Source organism: Sitodiplosis mosellana, unplaced genomic scaffold (assembly GCF_009176505.1).
Source record: "Sitodiplosis mosellana isolate CC-2019 unplaced genomic scaffold, AAFC_SMos_1.0 Smas_scaffold_21, whole genome shotgun sequence".
Taxonomy (NCBI): domain Eukaryota; kingdom Metazoa; phylum Arthropoda; class Insecta; order Diptera; family Cecidomyiidae; genus Sitodiplosis; species Sitodiplosis mosellana.
Window position 1 is genome coordinate 1,034,021 of NW_022595263.1, and position 19,581 is coordinate 1,053,601.

At 36.6% G+C, this 19,581-nt stretch overlaps 1 protein-coding gene across 8 annotated transcripts in view; it reads right to left on the reverse strand.

Annotated features, from left to right (window-relative positions):
* The window catches only part of LOC129568583 (homeobox protein abdominal-A homolog), a 30,631-nt gene extending 12,022 nt beyond the window's left edge, over positions 1 to 18,609 (reverse strand). The window contains exons 1-6 of one of the 8 annotated variants that reach the window (XM_055446638.1): positions 18,226 to 18,609; positions 14,567 to 15,530; positions 12,679 to 12,806; positions 12,473 to 12,571; positions 10,361 to 10,414; positions 10,202 to 10,246 (exon numbers count right to left, since the gene is read on the reverse strand). In XM_055446638.1, the coding sequence (XP_055302613.1) occupies positions 10,202 to 10,246; positions 10,361 to 10,414; positions 12,473 to 12,571; positions 12,679 to 12,806; positions 14,567 to 14,913 (673 nt within the window). In that variant the 5' untranslated portion in view covers positions 14,914 to 15,530; positions 18,226 to 18,609. Of the gene's footprint in view, positions 1 to 10,201; positions 10,247 to 10,360; positions 10,415 to 12,472; positions 12,572 to 12,678; positions 12,807 to 14,566; positions 16,367 to 18,225 lie in introns of those variants that run through there. The other 7 variants (XM_055446645.1, XM_055446643.1, XM_055446639.1 and 4 more) reach the window with 7 other exon arrangements.
* Positions 18,610 to 19,581: the final 972 nt, after the last annotated feature.

A 19,581-nucleotide genomic window follows, 5' to 3' on the forward strand; every position in this document is an offset into this window, starting at 1 on the left:
TGAACAGAAAACAACCATTCGAAATGCACAGTGAAAAGCATTAATTTAACTGATTCGTGCCAGAGAGGATTTTAACAACAGCGAGCAAGAGATATTCAACCACAAGATAGACGGGATCTCTCTGTCTCTCGCGCCCATCATGTGTGTATGTGTGCTTAAATCGGAGTCGACAGCCAGATTGTGTACAGACCATATCAAAGTTGTGTAGAAATAAATTATACTTTTTTATGGTTTTCGCTCGCCATGGCTTTTGTTCTGTTCTTGTTCTGCTCGGTGTGTTCTTCTTCGGCGCTCTTGCACACCAACTATGCTATGGCTTTCATTTTCTTGTTCTCTTTCTCTCAAAGTTTTTCGGCTGCATTTTAACAAATGCGCGCGAGCGGCATATACTTTATTCTATATCTTTTTTCCATTTCGAAAAACCTTTCTGACCTTCTTAATTTTCTTTTTTCCCATTCTTTTTTCTCTACACTTTCAATCGTTCGTTCGTTCGTTATTCGGTTACCGCAAAATCAAATGCGTGTATTTGCGGCAATTTTTTATATTTGTTTCATCAGTGCACACGAAGACAACAGATTGTTGGCCCGACTGTCGAATGAATCATTTTTCTATTCATGACGTGATGTTACCGAACTGAATAAAACAATCCCAAAAAATACAGACACAGAAAGAATTGCCGTGAGTTGGCTCTCTCTCTCTGGCTATGTCTACCTGTGTGAATGATTATTATTCATTTTAATCTCTCTGCAGCGAGTTGTCTTTCGAATCGAAATGCCATTGTTGGAAAGAATAACGAATTCGAAACATCCAAATGCGACATTCAAAATGGTATCAGCGGTTGGACAAGATTTAAAATCGTGCTCTACGCAGTGACACACCGAAATAAATAGGTTTACGTATTTTTTGGTGGTACTTCCTTGCATGTGTGGCACACGGGCTCGCCTTGAACAGCGACGCCATGTTTTATTTTAATTTATTGATATAAAAACACGACTTCGATCTAAATTCAATCGCAATCAATGTCTGGCCAACCAAATCCAATTCGAAATTAATATTAATTAGTTTCGGAAATCAGCAAACAATTCTCAGTTCTCGGCATTTTTTCCGACTTCATACTAATCAGCAACGATTGCGTTTTGGTTGTTTTTTTTTTTTTGTTTTTTTTGGAAAGATGTTGTGCAGACTGTGGGAAAAGAATGCTGCAAAAATCGAAAGTCACGTGGGAAAGTTAGGCGACTAAAATTGGGATGTGTTTGCATTTAATTTGCACTTTCAGCAAAAGAATTAAATTTCTCGTTTCAACACAAAAAAAAAGTTTACGAAACAGATTTTTATGAACTCGTTCTCTTTGATTTTTTTTTCTAATAAACTGGCCACTTCAAAAGTTTCGCCACAAAATTCGAATAAAAACCATTTGAAGCTCGATTTATTAGCACCAAACACGAGGTTAAACCTCACATTAGTGAGCTATAAAAAAAGCGCATAAAATTGGTTCTAAACAAAAAATCAATCATCTGATTGTAAAAAAAAAATGGAAGAGGAGAAGAGAAAGAGATGAAGAGCTGTTTGAGCATTCCAAATGCAGTATTGATGTGTGTTTGAATGTTTTATTGATGATGACGATTATTATTATTATTGAACTATAAAATGACACAATAATGGAGTAAATAATGGTCGGTTGTTAATTTTATTGCACGTACTCAGCTGTTGGTGCTTTATGCTTTTTTAATATGCTTATTTTCTCGTGTTTATACACACTCACTCTGTGGCTCTGTTTTTGGCTTCTTTGTGTATATTATACCTTTTTGTTCACTTTTGCCTCGATGTTTGCATGAACGAAAATGCTCATTTTATAGTTTATAAACACACTTTCGTTCATAACAAATGTTTTGATGTAAAAATTGAAGTGAATAAATAAATGGGCATGTAATCTGAAAAATTGCCAAGCTGAATTGATTGATGCTGGATTGTGTTGACTTCGTATTTTGCGGTGGAATCGGAAAACATAAATGTAAATAGCTTAATAAAACCAATCAAAGCTATTGGCGCCAGTTAATTTATTTGAAAGGAAAAAATGTGACGCTACAATCGCACAATGACTAACAACAAATGATTAAGCAAGGACAAAGAATGATTCCAAACAATTTGTCATGTTTTTTTGCCGTATGTATCATTTAGCCGCAATGCAGTTTCATTCATCGGTGTGTAATTTTAATAGCTGACGGTATTCTAAATTTATGGCACCCCCCAAAAGCCAAAACTATCCACATCTGATCGTATTACACATTAATAGCTATGGTTTGTCGATGCAATTTTAAATGCATTGCATCAATCGAATCAGAGGCGTGAAACAAAAATGTATTAACTTTAATACGGTTTAAGCCAAGAATTACCGGCTATTTTATCAGATATGCTTTGTCCAATCGAATGATATGGCAAAAATCCATGTTTTGCTTCGCATTTTCCATCACCGTCAGTGATGCTATTATGTTGGGGAAGCGAATATTGCACGCAAAAACACATAACGAAATAACAAATGAGTTTTGGCTGCATTACATGGCCAGAATGTCAAGTACTTGTGGCAAGCATTTTGTAGCGTCAAAATGGCTGTAAAACGCATTTGTTATATCGGGGCTTTCTGTTTGGACAGCTCAAAATAGTCCCGAAAAGAAAACGTGCATTGTATTGTATCCGACTCCTTTAAATGACAATCGAGTCAGCCATGCACGAAATGCAACCCATTAAAAGCATGGAAACATTATTACAACCATTACAGATAAAATTTATGTATGCACATGCGCAACATTAAACCCCCACAGATGGTGTCACTGATGAGATGTGCTGACTTTTTGTCTATGTGTGGGCATGGACCCGTAACTCTCCTAACGAACTGTTTACCGAGCGTTTCTACTGCAAGTGCAGTAGAATTAATCGAATGTCATCGTAAATTTAATTTGAATATCTCTAATCTACAGAGAAAAAAATAAATGCTAACCGTAATTTGATGCGCGTGACCTACAGCTAATTCGATAATTTTTCTACTTAGTTCATTTGACTCTTTCGGTGTTGTTTTTTTTGTTTGTTCACATGGGATTTATGATAAATGGGAATAATCTCCAAGAAACGATTGGAGATTCTTGGAAGAAAGAATCCAAATTTTCGATAAGATTTGACATTCCAAACACTCCTCTTCATTTTGCCGCCTTGATTCCGCATAATTCGGTCATTGCTCCAATTTATTCAGACGCACAAAAGACTCATTCATTTCGGGTACAATCGCTTTGTGTCAATATCGATTACGATGTTGAATATAGTTTTTTTTCACTTTTGAATGAATTATTAATTCATTTCGTCGAAAAATGAGTCCATAAAGAGGCTGGGTACACGAGCGGATCGTCGGTAAATTGAGACCATTTCAAATGCGGAGACAAACCACAGCCAATTTAATGAGAATATAAATATTGGCAAAACCACCAACAAACTGAAGTGCGCACATTGAACAAGCAGAGGAAAAAACGCAAATCGTTTTCGTTTTATATATTCCGGGACATTTTGAAGTGGAAAAAGGCGTTTTGTTTATATTCGTTAACGATGGGCACAGTTGCCGTGAAAACAAGAATGCTTTTCTTTTGGTTGTGTCGCGTTTGAAATTTACATCAGCCATCGCTTACTCAAACCACTCAAACGGAATGAAGGCACTGGAAATTTTTGCATGTGCTCGCCGTCTATATTGTTATGGCTACGAAATTTGTTGTAGTTTTTTTTGTTGTTGTTGCTGTTGGCGTGTTGTTGCTCTCAATATTTTTCGTCTAGGCTTTTCGGCTGTGTCAAAAGGAAAAGTGCGACGACAAATAAAGACGACAACGACAACGACAATGTCGACGAATGCGATGTGAGTTAAGCCATGCGAATGCGAGACATAAGTGAAATTCGGCGCGTTATGCAGCATTGAGTATGTGATTTTTGCCAACAATGAAGCACAAGCCATATTGAAATACAAATAGGCAATGGTGACAATGATGATGTTTTTGATGATTATGTTTATGATTATTGTTATTATGGTGAATGTTCAACGAAGTGAAGGGCAATGACAATTCCACAATAATGATTCATGTAGATTTTTACCCTTCAATGGGTTTGTGCACAAAATATCGGGCCGAAAGAACCACGGTCTTGCTTTTGTTTGGCTGTTTCGTTATGCGGTTGGAGAGTGCGAGCGTTGCATGGTGCGTGTGCCATAGCATAATTTTGGACTGCATTGAATTACGCAACGACAAACGAACGATCACTAAATGAATTTATATTTTGCTCTTCAAGCCATGAGTACATTGACATTTAATTGAGCGCGCGCTCTGAGCAGCAAATAATTTGTTTACTCGTTTTGTTCATCCGTGACTTGGAATAAACATGTGAAATTTTTGGTAAACCAAAGAGCACTGATTTTAATTAAATGTGGAACAACATCAACAAATCTGATGATCACAAAAGATTTCTACTTCGGAAAAGAATTCTACCAAAGAAAAATATTTTGCCGAGAGCACAAAAACCACAATTCGAAATAGCACGAAATTCGCATGAATAAAAAACGGCTTGAATCATTGCACTCGGTGCAAAATAAATAAATGTATATACGTTTTCCCATTCAAATAAGACCGGGACTCACGGGAGCCATTTATTGTATCTGTTCAGTTCGTCTTGTTCCTTTTTCTGCTTTTGTTGCTGCTTCACCAAATACTTGTGTCATGTGCACTGCACTACACTTGTGCGGCGCTGTGAATCAAAATAAAAATGGCGTACGAGAACAATCATTTCATTCGCATTTTCCACGTCGATTGGCACAAAACTGAGAGCATGTACCTTTCATATGGCATCTAACGTGCTTTATTTGCCCAACATTTCTTCCACACTTCCTGCACAAAACACACCGTGTACAACAAATAGAAACATCTGTACGGATTCCATATACTTGGAAATGAACGTAGCACATCCGATATAACGATACCAAAATGCCAAACATGTAATCCATTTCAAATCGAAATTATCCCAGAGGATTTCATTTTCCTTTTTTTTTTTTTTGCTTCACCTTTTTTTCTGCCAACATGCGGATGTTCTGGAGATATGAACGCAATTAGAACAGGACATGCTTGAGTCTATCTCGGTGAAAAAAGGAATTGTAATCGAAAACTGTTCAAGTGAACTCTACCTCATCATTTCAAACGATGACAATGGGAGGAATGGGGAACAAAGCTGGCAAATTTGAAATCTGCTCGTCTGCTCAGCAGTGAATAATACACAATGCTACATCAACCAAAGAAAAATCATATAAAAATTTATGTATAGAATTTCTCCTCCTACTAACAGAAAAAAAGCGAAAGGATCTTTTTCCTCGTTGAGCATGTTTTTCTACCATTTTTATTGGTGATGCTCATAATAAGACTTCATCCGAAGATCATGAGCAATCGCAACGCCAATGTCAATGTGCAATGTATTCAATTTGAAGAGCGTTTTGCCAGTGCACACCAACGAACACTTTGTGCAGCGTGTGTGTTTCTCACTTTAACCGATTCGAATGGTATGGAATGAAAACAAGTGTCCTTGAATAAATTGTACTTAGTGTTTTTATTTCTCTCTCTCTTTCCTCCTTGTGCTCGTCGCACTGTCTTCGGCGATGGTGGCGGTAGTTGCCATTCACATCACACGCTTGCATAAAAGCGAATAAATATCACAGAGTGACAACGCTGCGGTACATATTTTGTCAACTGTACATGATATGTGAAGCAACTCTCCCATGCTTCGTATCGCTATTTAGGGCCATTAGTAATTCAAAAAACGTTCATTTCCATTTTTCTTGTGTGCACGCGTGTATGTTTTTCGGAATCCAACTCAATTCAATAAATATGATAATAAATACGTAAATAAATTATTTTTCTATCCACGCAGCATCATTTCGATGCGCATCGACGAACAAATTGTATTCTTTTTTGTTGTTTGCTGTTGTTGTGTGTATGGAAAAATGAACTTGATTTTCCATTCAAACTTACCCACAATAACCGAACCCAATCGAAACCGACTACGATGTCGGGTTCTGTGTGCACATTATCAAACGGAATCGTTTATTCTTTTTCTGTTTCGTGTTCGGTATGATCAGAATGGCCGATGATATTAAGGAATATGAAAATAAATCGGTTTTGGTCGGCATGTTTTGACTTTGGCAACAATCAACAATGTGTGTGATAAGCGCAATGATTACATTCTTCTAATATCTTCATGCAGGCACATGATTGTGTGATGATAGTCTTTCTTTTAATATCCGGTATTTTGATTAGAAAACTACGTGTGTCGTCTACCATAATGGCTCTTTTTCGTCTATAAAACTGGCGCTGTAGCCTTTAGAAAGGCTCTGTCTCTTGATTCAATTTCGATGTATCAAATATCAAGTTTCCCTTCAGAAAATGTGATTTGCCATGAATCCAATCATCGTTTCGATGCATGCTGCATAACATTCGCTGAAATCGGGCCATAACCATTACGAAAAACTTCTCACTACAGCATATGTTTGCAGAAAAGTTTCGAGCGTTCGATTAAAATCATTTTGTCAGTGGCTGACAATAGATAGAGCGAACAGAGTGCGAGTGAGTAGGAGAATCAAGTGATGTGCTCGGGTTTGATTGAAATATTTTACAAATTTCGTCCTTAAATTCATGCCAAAATATTGGATCACGTTTCACGTATGCGCCGTGCAGTGAAAGAGGCAGTGCCGTTTTTCGTATTTGTATTTGCATTTGAAAGCGTAGCATTTCAGCCACATGTCACTCCTTGCTAATGCCAATGACGACAACAACAGCGGCGACGGGAGTGCGAGAGAAGACAAAATTTCACCGATTATGCAAATTTTATGAGAAAAGAACATGAACGAACGAGCACAAAGTCAAACAAATTAGCCGACATTGTGGCGATATTTTTAGTCAAACAGAGAAATTAAGCAAACAATAGCGTTTGTATGCGCAGCCCTAATAGATTCAATAAATAAATTGCAATTTAAACGATCATCAAAAAAGCAAGCGCACTAAAGTCACATAAACTTAAATTAAATTCTATTTGTTTTGCTGAAAGGCCAGGGAAAATTATGTGGAATATGCGCAATTCCGTAGTGCACACGACCAACGAGAAAACCAAACAAAACGAAACATGCATTTTTCGAAAAATGACTGGCAATTAACACGAAATTATTTCGGAAACAGATGTCTGAGTCGCACATTGATGGCTGCCATTTGTATTCAAATGCCTGTTTTCTGTAGCATAATTGCCAGTGCGAAATGGGAATTATAAATTCCGGTTTTTTTCTTTCTCTCTTCAATTTTCGGTATATGGAGATGGTTGACCAGTCTGGGCTCTCTTTCTCATTCGATGGCTTCTATTGTGTTAAGTCTCTGAATCAAGTTTTGATGTAGGTTGTACGCTTCTTTTGGGATTCTCATTCATTGAATTTCATACTGAAGCCATTCATTGTTTTGAACAAAATGATTTCCATACAATTAGAATGGAAATATTCACTCTATCGAGAGTGTGACAAATAAAATGTGACAACGAGCCGAGAGAAAGATAGCATGATGTATATAAAATGAGCGAAGCACATAGAGTTATTAAAATAATCGAGATGAAAAAATGAGCCAATAATTTTTCATTTATAGCCAAATGAAGAGAGAAGGCAACGGCAACGAAAAGGCTGAAGAAAAAACGCATCGGGGGCACAATGTGGCATTGTTCTGATATGAAGCCACCGTCTTAAACCATCGTTCATGTTTTTATATGGAATTGAATTGATGCCAATTCCGTGCGCTGTGACTGCATCTCTAGCATTCGAATTGAATGTAGGTTGCACAATAAATTTCATTGTTAAATTCAAAATTGAAATTGAACAAATAACGTCAATGCATTTTAATGAATTGATGACCGAACAGCCAAGGCGAACACAAAATTGGTCGACGAGTTTTTGTTGTTGTGCACAATGCACTCCACCAGCCGAATGAGTTCGTATCGATTGTGGGAGTTGAACGAAAATTGTTTACAGAAATCGTTGTGATGCGAAAAAAAATAAATAAATAAATAAATTTACATTTCAAATAAATAAAACATTAGCATAATAAAAGGAGATTGTGTCGAATTGTCTCAGCCACTTACAGAAACTGTCGTTCACAACTGTACAAAAAACAATCGTTACGAAGAGAAAAAAACGACTTTTCTTGTTTCTTTTTTTCATTCGTCAGAACGAATGCGTTGCAATAAAAATTGATTTAGTTTTCGAAACATTCGTGAATCTTCTTGAAATGAGCCAACTAAAACGCCTGCAGTTGGGAAGACACATGAATTGGAAACGCACATCGCACTCTATTGTTCAAATTGTACGAGACAAGTAAATGAAATATTTTGTTCGTTTTGAAGTCGGTGTTCTTAGAAAAGGGTTCATTATAATTTCACGTCGGTGTGCTTTTCTCTTTTCATTCATTTTACAGTAACAATATTTTGCTTTTGCAAATAAAAGACAACGGGAAAATGCGCCAAACAAAAAAGGGGTCCCGCTGAAAATGTTGTTAACAAGATAACGAAAAATCCTTTTTTGCCATAGGCATTGCGAACAGTGCACATCGAATATATTTTAATATTTTACGTGTAGATCTTTGTCTTATGTGTGTGTGTGTTGTGTTGTCTCTCTTCGCCGAAAGATAAATGCGTACAAAAGGGCTAAGTAACTGTATTGACTTTTCTGCGAATGTTTTGTGTTTCACACAGTGTGTGTGTATCGTTTTCTTTCTTTTTATTGCACGTCAGAGGCTTTCATTCCACGTAGGCATACTTCCATTACACACCGCCAACATTTTCTGCTACCTTATGCAATACTCTTCCATTCTCTTGATATTTATTCTTACGCTCACACACACTTCCTTCAATCTTCCACTTCACAGATAACAATACCCAAGGAATAAAATGAAAGTAAAAGGAAAAAAAACAAACGCACTGAGTCGTTGGCATAATATAAAAGAAAAGGTTTTTTTACCGTAAATATTGCGTGTAATTTTTACGTTTTGTTGGTGGTGTAATGTACACCTACATCGATCTACGATGTGATATGACACTAAAAACACACAGAGAGAAACGTATGTGCATAAGAGAAGAAGCAAAGAAAAAAAACGCACTTCAGGTATATGCTTGAAAAGTGGAAAATTGTTCAATTGTTTGTACTTGCATGAGAAGCGCAATGTGTTGCCATAAAAACCATAAAAGACGAAAAATTGTGACACATGCGAAGATTGACGACAAAACAAAGCTTTTCGAACCAAATGAATATTCTATGGAAAAAAACAGACACAGAGCAACGAGAAATGGAATAAACGAACACCAACACATCAGAGAACGGTCATAAAATATCAAAAAGAAAACCCCTCAGCGTGCAAGGGCAAAAAAAGCGGAAAAAAGGAGACGAAAAAGAAAAGAGTTGTTTATGGTGTGCATATTACATAATATAAATTATGTAATAAAGTTACCGTCGACTTCATTCGTTACAGAACAAATTGTTCGAAGACGGTAAATGCGTTTGTACCGTTCGTCGTGCCGAAACAAAAAAAAGAGTAAACTCTTTTGCTCTGTGTGTCGCTCGGCTTTTGTCTTGTGTCTTGTGTACTTCCCATTGTTTTTGTTTTCACCTATTCGGAAGTATGGCCGTTAGAACACGCTTTTCCTTTCTATTTTGTTTATTACTATTGTACTGCCGTTTTTGGCTCGTTGATGCACATATTTATGTTTATGCGCATTTCTTTCTCTCTCTCTTCCTCCCTCTCTCTCTTTCTCTATCTCTCTATCTCTCTCCAACTAAATGGGGTTGATAAGTCTTTAATTTGAAATGCATAACAAGCATATTCACTATGCTCTGAATTAACTACTTCGGATAAAACAAATATTTATGAAATTCCAGTTCTGTTTATCAAATGTAAAAGTCTACTGTTTTTTTTTCCCTAATACTTATTTTTAAATAAACAAGATGTGTATTTGTTCATTAGGAACTTTTTGAGGGTCTTGAAGATATTTACATAAAGCGCCACGATATAAAAATATACACGCGTTTTAAATGGGGAAAAAAATAAACCATCGTTCAACATTAAATTTATTTTTTATTAAGATAAATATCAAATAAAAGGAATCTTACCGGAGAATTCACCGCAAACAACACGATCATATGGGCCGATCCAGTCTGAATACAACAAAAGAATATTAATTCAATGATCGCATAGAAGCTTGAACATTACATGCTTAAATCACAACCAGTCGCTATGCAAATAGACAAACGTAAATGAATAGCACGTACCTTTGTAGCCAGCGTTGCCCAAGAAGTTCTGATTCGGCAGTTTGTCGACCAATCCTGAAAAATGATACCATTTAGAATGTGCTCTTAAGCAAAGTGAATAACATTTATTCTCAAGATTACGGTACGATTGTTGGGCATGCATAGAAACAGACACAAAGGATGATTCTACATTAAATTGAGTGGAAAGTTTTTTTTCGTTAGACTCGAATCACAACTGAAATTGCCTATGTGACAGCTAAAAATACAAATCTAGAAATAATAACGGAAATCTGAAGAAACGCTGAATATTTGAAAATTCATTCAACATAATTATGTCGAATTGAATAGCTCTATACTTTTGCTCTGGGTACGTCGAGATACTGGCCGATCCATTCAAATCGGAAACGAATTATGCAACAAAAATGCTGATTCGAAAAAAAATCAAGAGTTTTGGCGGCAAAGAAAGCAACATGGAAAATTGCTCGGAAAGAAATTGTATCACACCTATTTGTGCGAGCAATTCATTTGAAAGTAAAATAGCCTAATAACAATAAAAATATTATTTCAGCCAAACGGCTGGATGGGCGCGCTCTCGCTTGCCTGAACCTTATCTGCTAGAATGAGGAAACCAAAGTCAAAATATTTACACGATGTGAAATAGCCGATACGGAATCAAAAGGCGAAAGGCAAACAAACCAAAAATGAAATAAGATTGACACTACAGTAAATTTACCGGCGCGATAATAATAAAATAAATCTATATTGCCTCATTTAAATGGTTTTATAAAAAAAAGTATATATTATGTCCCGCGCGCACACAACACACAAACACATCGAGCGCAGAAAAAAATGGAGCTCACGACAACCGAAATGTCAACTAAGTTTTATGGCCGCTGTACAACTGGGTGTTTAGTCACTGTTGTACATATCGCACAATAGACTGGAATGGAATTTAGACGCAAGAGACAAACTGACATGAAAAAACCTTGCTATCACCAAACACCGTGCGCTTACACGCATTAGACGTAATGACAATGACGGAAAGAAAAAAAAAGGAGACAAAAAACCTCTCCATATCGGTCTTTGTCGATTCCGTTTCTATTTTCCTCTTTGCTGTGCACCATGAAGAGAGTCACACGAAACAGCAGATAATGGCTCAGCCTTTTTCTATGTACTCTACCTGGCTCACCATTCAGCAGATTTCAAACTCCATTGTGCTGAACGATTCCATAGAATCGACAACCATTTCCAATGGCAACAAGAAAAAGAAAACGCATCAACGAAAAATCGAAATTGCTGGATTAAGTGTACGGTAAATTTGATCAGGGGCTTTTATACAGATTAAAATCTTCTCGACGCACAACCGACGTCAATACTCCAAACTGGTCTTTCGCTATCACAATTTATAAATAGAATTTGGAGTGAGTTGAATTTTCTCCATTCAATAGAATTAGAACACTTTAATTCGCTTATTTTGATCTTTGCTTGATAATTGTTCGTTATTTCCTCTCCGCTTTTAGTGGGCTACCAAAGAAGAAGAAAAAGACGACGAGAGAGATACTTTCTTGAATGGCCAATTTTGAATTTCTCAAGTTCCCGATGTGTGTGTTATTTCTTCTTCAAAGAAGAATACTGATGTTAGTCGTTGGAATGGCACTTGCGGAAAATGGCAAAATTACGTATTTTAAGCAAAAGTTTTTTGTTCAATTGAACCTTTTTTGAGGGGACTCACATTCAGTTTTGAGGAAATTTTATTTTCATCTTTCATCCAAAACGACTTATGTTTCAACAAACAACGAAAAAAAAACATTTGAATTTCAATTTGAAAACATGCATTCACAAGATGAAATAACATTATTATATTTGCCTGAGAATCTCAGGCTGAGATAAACTACGACAGTCACATAAATTCTACAAAAGGAGAACCCATTTTATTAGAAAAGTGGAAATATACATTTTACACAAATACAACGACAACATCGCGGGCAGCAACAGAATTGTAAGAATCAATCAATCAATAAAGAAAAATAATGCCTCAAAATTAAAGACACTTTGGATTTTTTCCCAAAAATCGAAGAAAAGAAGGGAAAATGAAAAAAAGAAGCAAAAAAGCAGTAAAAACCGTATAATTACCACCTGTTAACGCCATCCAAGGGTATCGTGGCAGATCGGATAAAGCTGGTGTGCTTCCAGCTGTTGAAGCAACGCCCGATGATGGCTGAGTGCAATTTCCTGCAAATATTCCACAAACAAAATATACACACAATTCAAATCAAAAACATTTTTCAATAACGAGCATTTCGGTGCGATAAATTCTAATATCGAGAAGAGTCACTTACCTAGCGAATCACCAACGCCGCCGACAACGCCAGCGGAAGCGGCTGAAACAGCTGCTTGGTGGTAGAATTGTGCAAAGCTTGATGCACTGGGAGCCATCGATTGATAATTCATGACGCTGTCTGTATATCTGTAGAACCCCCAAAAAAAGAAGTCCGAGAGAAATAAGAATACCGAAATTGTTCGTTCAAAAAATTTCATTCACAAAAAAAAAACTAAAAAGAACTAAAATGCAAAACATTAAAGCAAATAGATAAGCACATAAATTAAAATAAAATGCGAATAAAATGTTTGAGTTCATATCAATAATTCGTTTCGTAATGGCCAAATAAAAATTGTCTGGTATGTCAATTTCCAATCGAAAGCAGATATTTTCATTTCGTTTATTAAGAAATAAACAAAAATATGCGATAAACTTCCGCCAATAGGTCGTCAGAGGAACGCCTATGTGCAGTTAGTCATTTTGCCGGCGGCTATGTGTTCGAACAGTTTGACTCTCTACCATCGTTCACACGTCATTCGTCTCGATGCTCAATGAACGAGAATGTATTGATTCGTAAATGCATTTGCCGTCGGGAAATGTGTATGTCAGTGCACTGTAGACATCAATTTTACATATATGAAAAGGCTATGGCATGTGAGTGTGGTTTAAATGCAATGAAAAAGTTTTTTTTTCATCATAATTGATAAAATCGAAATAATTCAAGTCGAAAAAGCCAGCAAATGATGTAGTGGGCAATTTTTACAGGTCAAATCTGATAGAAATCTCGTTTTTATGCATTTAACGACCGAAGAACGAAAAGAAATTTTGCGTCATAAACGCGAATTATCGTTATTTAACAACAACAGTACAAACAAGTAAGATTCACACGATAAAATCGGTAACATTGTTGTTAATAAACGGTTACGATCATATCATATCACTTGCGTGCACGATGCAACGACGACATGAAAGTCGCATTAAAACCAGTCTGAATGAGGAAAAACGCACTGACGATCATCATAACTAACCAGCCTATTTTATGGAATGCAAGAGTGTGATTCATGATCGCTGCCGTTTACCATTGCATCAAATGGAAGAGGGGTTGCAACGAAGCCATATTTTTTCTCCTTTCACTCTTCTTCGTATGACTCTGCTTTAATTCGGAAGCGTTTGTCGAAACGAATTTTTCTATAGGATCAAATTGTGTATGCGGTTGAGATGCTGCCAGCCGGAATTCTAGCGCCAAATACGATAGTATCAAATGCCATGTTTTCCTTAAACAATATTAAATGCTCGACTTGAAATGCACTAAACAAACGATCGACCACCTAAATAACCATTTGAGCATGTAACTTGTTTAAACAATAGCTATTATATTTCATGTAAAACTCCACGGAATGATGCTAGTGAAGACAATGATCGAGAGTGTCATTACATGTAGGGCGATAAATTGAATAAATAAATAAACAAAGAGAGAGAGAGAGAGAAATGAATTAGGAGCAGATAAAGACTGAAAATTGAGAAAATAAACATAGACACATGAATCGGCTTTGTTCAGTTTGATGTTGCGCTGAAGGCGATAAGTACCACAAAGGAAGGGAAACAATTTTGCGTGTGGAAATTCGAATAAATCAATGCTGTTTGTCATCTAGCTTTCGATATGGAACCATTTTAAAATGAGAAAAGATAAAAATAATTATGCGGCGTCTTGTTTTTGATAAAAATTAATAGGAAAAAAATACGACTAGGCAAGCAAAGGGAGCACTTTAACATTTTCAGACGATGCGACAAAATGTATGCTGTGTATGTGTTTTATATATGTTCGGCATTTTGTTTTGTTTTATTTTTTTTCTTGTATCATGAAAGTGCAATGTAAAGTCGGGTTTTTCCGAATCGATTTCACTTACCTACAAGATTTATCCTCTAAACCAGAAAAGCCTGGCATACCTGACAAACTGGTATGAGACGACGGATGATTTGAAACATATGGATACATTTTATTGGCCGCTGTTGAATTTGTCACCGATGCTGAATTTGAAATAGAAGCGTCTTCCGAATTAGACAACGTACTTTGTGACGATGTCGATGTGGCCAATGATAAATTTATGCCGTTATGATGTGTGTGATTCGAGTTTAAATAGGAATTATTATTGTTCAAGTGGAGAAGTGATGCGACTGAACTCAATTGAGAACTAGTGAATGGTGGAAATTGCGGATAACCTGGTAGCATACTATCCAGAAAGGACTTTGACATTGCTTATCTAAGCATCCAGTATGAATGAATGCTTGTTTGCTAGCGTGTTCGTACCATTCGGTTTCAATGCCGACGGGAAAGCGCCATTTGGAATTCTTTTCGATACTTCAACAATTCTCTTGGATCAATCGCTACCAAAACTACAATTTCAACAAATATTCGATGCACTTTTCACACTTTTGTCCTAATTCAGTAATCACTTTACTTCGCTTGACTCGAATTCAAACTACAAATACTCTTAATATCGGCTTTTAAACTATTCGACCGTGTCGTCCGACGATAAAATGTTACTGAGCCTTTTTTCCTTCAAAAATAAAATTTCAACCGTTTCGGCGAAAATTATTAGTTGAATATTTTCTTTTCAACGATTTTTCTCCTTTCTCTCGACGTCCACTCAAAAACTCACTTTGGTGCGGTTCATTGACACTATTTTTTTCTGTTCCACGTTCGAATTTATTTAAGTGGCTCAATGTTTGGAATCGCCTCAATTAAGTTTCAATAACTGTTTTCGTCGCACATGCACTTACGCACTTATTGGTTTCGCTTTAAATATGCAATTTATTGTTTTTATTTTGTCGCTGGCGCTTAACAGACTGCCTGACTGATTATATTTTGCACTATATCAGAAAAAAAGAATGAATAAAAATGAATATTAAACGTCGACACAACACGAGAAAATAAATAAAAAAATCATAAAATTATGTCACGCAGTAGTTTCAGTTTTAGTGAGTTTCAATTCAACACTACAAATGCAGAAAGCGTCTGAATATTCGCAAGACGAATTATGTTTTAACAATCGAATAAGAATTTTTCTCTTCTTCTTATGTGCGGAGCGAAATTGAAAATCGTATTTATTTGATTCTTTTCCGAGCGAATACACATCAACACAGCACAAAAATAGAATAAAAGTTTATCGCATTTGTTTTGCTTTTTTTCCTTTCTTTTTCAACTTTTCGGTTTTCCTTCGGATCGCTTTTGTTTTCAAATAATGTTTTATTTTTTTACAGTTTTATTTTCCTTCTCTTTCGCTCGGTTGTTGTTTAGACACTTTTTGTTCTCAATTCTACACGAAAATCCATTTGACAGAGGAAAGAACACAATTAAATGGTTTAAATTGCTTTGAAGACATTTTTCAAAATGAAGTTGAAGTTATAGTTGATTTTTTACTGGGTGCTGTGTTAAAGTCGTTGCCTGTTAAAGGTGCCTGCTATTAATGCTGTTATTGTGATAGTGTATTTTTATGATAGGTCGTTTTGTGTTGTTAACGCTTCGGCTGATGATAGCGCTATGTGTATGTATTTCGTACGCATAATGTTTTCAAATCAAATGGTATTTTCGTAGCCATATATAGACGATGGGATTCCGTGTAGCTGTCGCGCTCTCTCGCTCGCTAACAGCAACTTTGCCGCTGTTGCTGCTGCTGCCTCGTCTCTTTTCTCTCGGTGTGTTGTATTTTTCTGGTATGGTTGACTGACGGGCTATGGAAATGTGCGCGCCGCGCATTTGTAGCCGTATATTCGATTCGAATGGATTGTAGCTCGTATTCGCATGCTTATACGTGCTTCTGTTTTATTGGTATTGGTATTGGTTTTTGCTATGGTGGCTCTGAATGTGTGGCTGTGGATGTGAGCGTGTGTTTGTATGTGTGTGTAAGCGTTGCTCGTGCATATACATGCATGAGCAGTGAGCACGCGATAAGCAAGAGATGTGTAACTACGCTCATTGGAACGAAATAAAAATAAGACTATCGATACGGGCCGTTTTCTGCCTCTTTCAATACAGTATTAGGAGCTGAAACAGTCGCGTTGCATTGCGATACAACATATGTGTTCATGCATTTAGATTCAGTTGTGACGATATCACTCGAAATCATCCAAACACTCGCATTCGATTCTTATTAGAATTTGCAGGAGTTATTTTGTTTCTTCATTTCAATTCACCGAAAATTCATCAATTTTCAGTTATTTTTGTTCGGTTTGCAAAAAGCTCATTACGATGGCATTTTTTTTTTCATTTGGTTAATTTCGTGTGACAAATCAATGAATCGAATCTGAAACTTAGGATTATTACTGAGAAATACGTGCCATTTCATTGTTTGGATATTTTTTTTCGGCTTTGGTTAATAAATTGGTTCAAATTGCACACATTTCAATGAAATAACGATTTCCCGGTCATTGACAGATTTCTCTCTGTCTGGTGTGCGTTTAAAGTTCAGAGAGCTCGGTGAGAAGCTTTATGATATGAACTGAAATCATGCACTGGTCACCAATTTTGAGACTAAATGTGTGTGAGAACGTGATACTTGTGCGTTAGGTTCTGCCGCATATAATATTTTAACAATTTACTGTTTGTTTATTCGTTTTTATTTAACAGGCTGATGTGACCGAGGGATTAACCGACCGATATATTATTTCGTCGTTTGTGATCGTTAAAAAAATGTGTGCTGATTTGCCATGGCAAATGCAATTAACAATAAAATACAATTTGTTTATTTAATGGTTTGCGCGTTAAGTTTTGTTTTAAATTTGCATTATGCTTAAGCACGTGGTCCCATATTTAGCATCGGTAATTTTTGAAATTGAGCTTGTCTGCTCGGCGAGGGCTTATGCTGCGACACGGACTATTTCGACAATTCTGACTGAATTTTACAAAATCGAATGCGATTTGCAAATGCAAATTCGAACACTTTATGCTCAAAATAGAAACCGATTGGAATGAATTTGTTGTAACTGTCACATTTCGTTGACAACTCTGACGATTTGATGGGACAGAATCTAGTAAGAACCCGCAGAAAAAAACACAATCACGCAAATACAAATCACACAACACTCAAATGCCAAACGTTTTTTTTCTGTACGAAGGAAATGCATACACGGATTAGCAACTATTTCACAAGCCAACGCGCTATTCACATTACGATCTGATCTCTATTTGAGTATTTAAACATTTCGCCGCGTTTTTTCCTCTCCCTGTCTGTCTTTCGAGAATTTTCAATTTCGATTGGTTTTACTTAATGTTTGGTGGCTGTACATTGCTCTTTGAGTTCATTTTTATCGCATCGGCGTAAAATACTAAAGCATATTTATTGGAAAAATCTACGTCTAATAGGAAAAACTAATGAACAGAAAGAAAAAATTTGGTTACAACAACGATTCATAAAATAAAAGCACACAATTTAGCGAATTTGCTTGAGAAAAAACAACCGATAAATCTAAACACTGGCACAATAAATCAACAAAACATCAACTGAAAGGACAGAGATTTTGCTATAGGAAAAATGAGTAGATAAAAAATATTAGTGATTATATTTACTTTGTTGTCCTTTACTCTCTGTTCACTCTCTCTCTCACACCCTCAGAGTACAAATTTTTCTTCTCTCGAAAGAAAAAACGCGAAAAAAACTGTCAAATATTCAAATTGTACCGAAAATGCACACAATTTTTTATTGTTTTGCTGCTACTGGTGCTGAACTCGAGACACACGACGGTGATACGGTGTGGTATTGTATATAGTTCAAATGGAGAGAAGATAATAAAAAATTATATTATTATTTTATTTTCTTTTGCCGTTTTCGCTCGGTGCGCCCGTTTTTCTCTCGTACTGTCGTTTCGTTTCTTCTCTCTCTGCGTCAACGTAATAATATTCCGATTGTTTCGATCGTTTTAGACTGAAGCTGTTTGCGTTATGAGAAGTAGTTCGTTTATGACCCAATACAAAAGCTTTGCCATCATTTCGAATCGAATACATGCGTGCGCGTTTATTGTATGGGCGCGCATATTCTTGTTGTTTGCTACTCACTCATCCAATCCAACCAATATTATTACACATCTACCGCCGTGGCCTGATACACAGGGAACACACACGCATGCGGTGTGTGTGTGTGTGTGGCATCGTAGCTGAAGCGATGAATGCGAGAAAGAGTCGGAGAGCGATGACACAATACGGAAAAGAAACGACGATATTATCGAGACGGGTGAATAAGAAGGACGTATTTCTTGGAGTTGTTTTGCTGTGGCGCGCATCGACGTTCAATGCGTCAGAAGGAGACGGAACGACTTTGATTGTGATGAGTGCAGAAAACTTTATGTTCTGTTTATATGTCGTCACAAAAACAGACAAAAGCCTTGGCACAGTGTGTATCATGCTGTTTTTCACCGAATGATTTGGTGTTATCTCATTCCAACCACAAGTATCCAAAACAAAATCGAAGAAAATTTCGGTTTTGCTACTTTTCTTTCCTGATTCGTGACTGTGTGTAACGCAAACACAGACTCAGAATCAAGTAAGAGGAGAAAAAACCAACACATTTTCTTGGTTCGTTCGTTTGTTTCACTCGGTTTTCGGTCACTGTTCCAAGCAGAACGAAGTAAGATATATACTCGGTCGTGTTTGACGCATTGGAATGTTCGGTACTCGGTGGAAAAGCGCAATTTTGCCTTCCGTCAAGAAGGAGCGGATTGATGAGAATACACACAAACGGAACAATGGAACGTTCAGCATCGCAATAAAGAACGGCGCGCAGACAACATTTTCCTTGCACCGAGTTATTTTTAATGCCAATCAAAATTGATATTCACTGCATGGTTCATTGTATTGTGAGTGTGGAAAATTCGACTACACATGCAGTGTGTGTATCAGTCGGATACACACGGTGCTCTCGAGATGCTC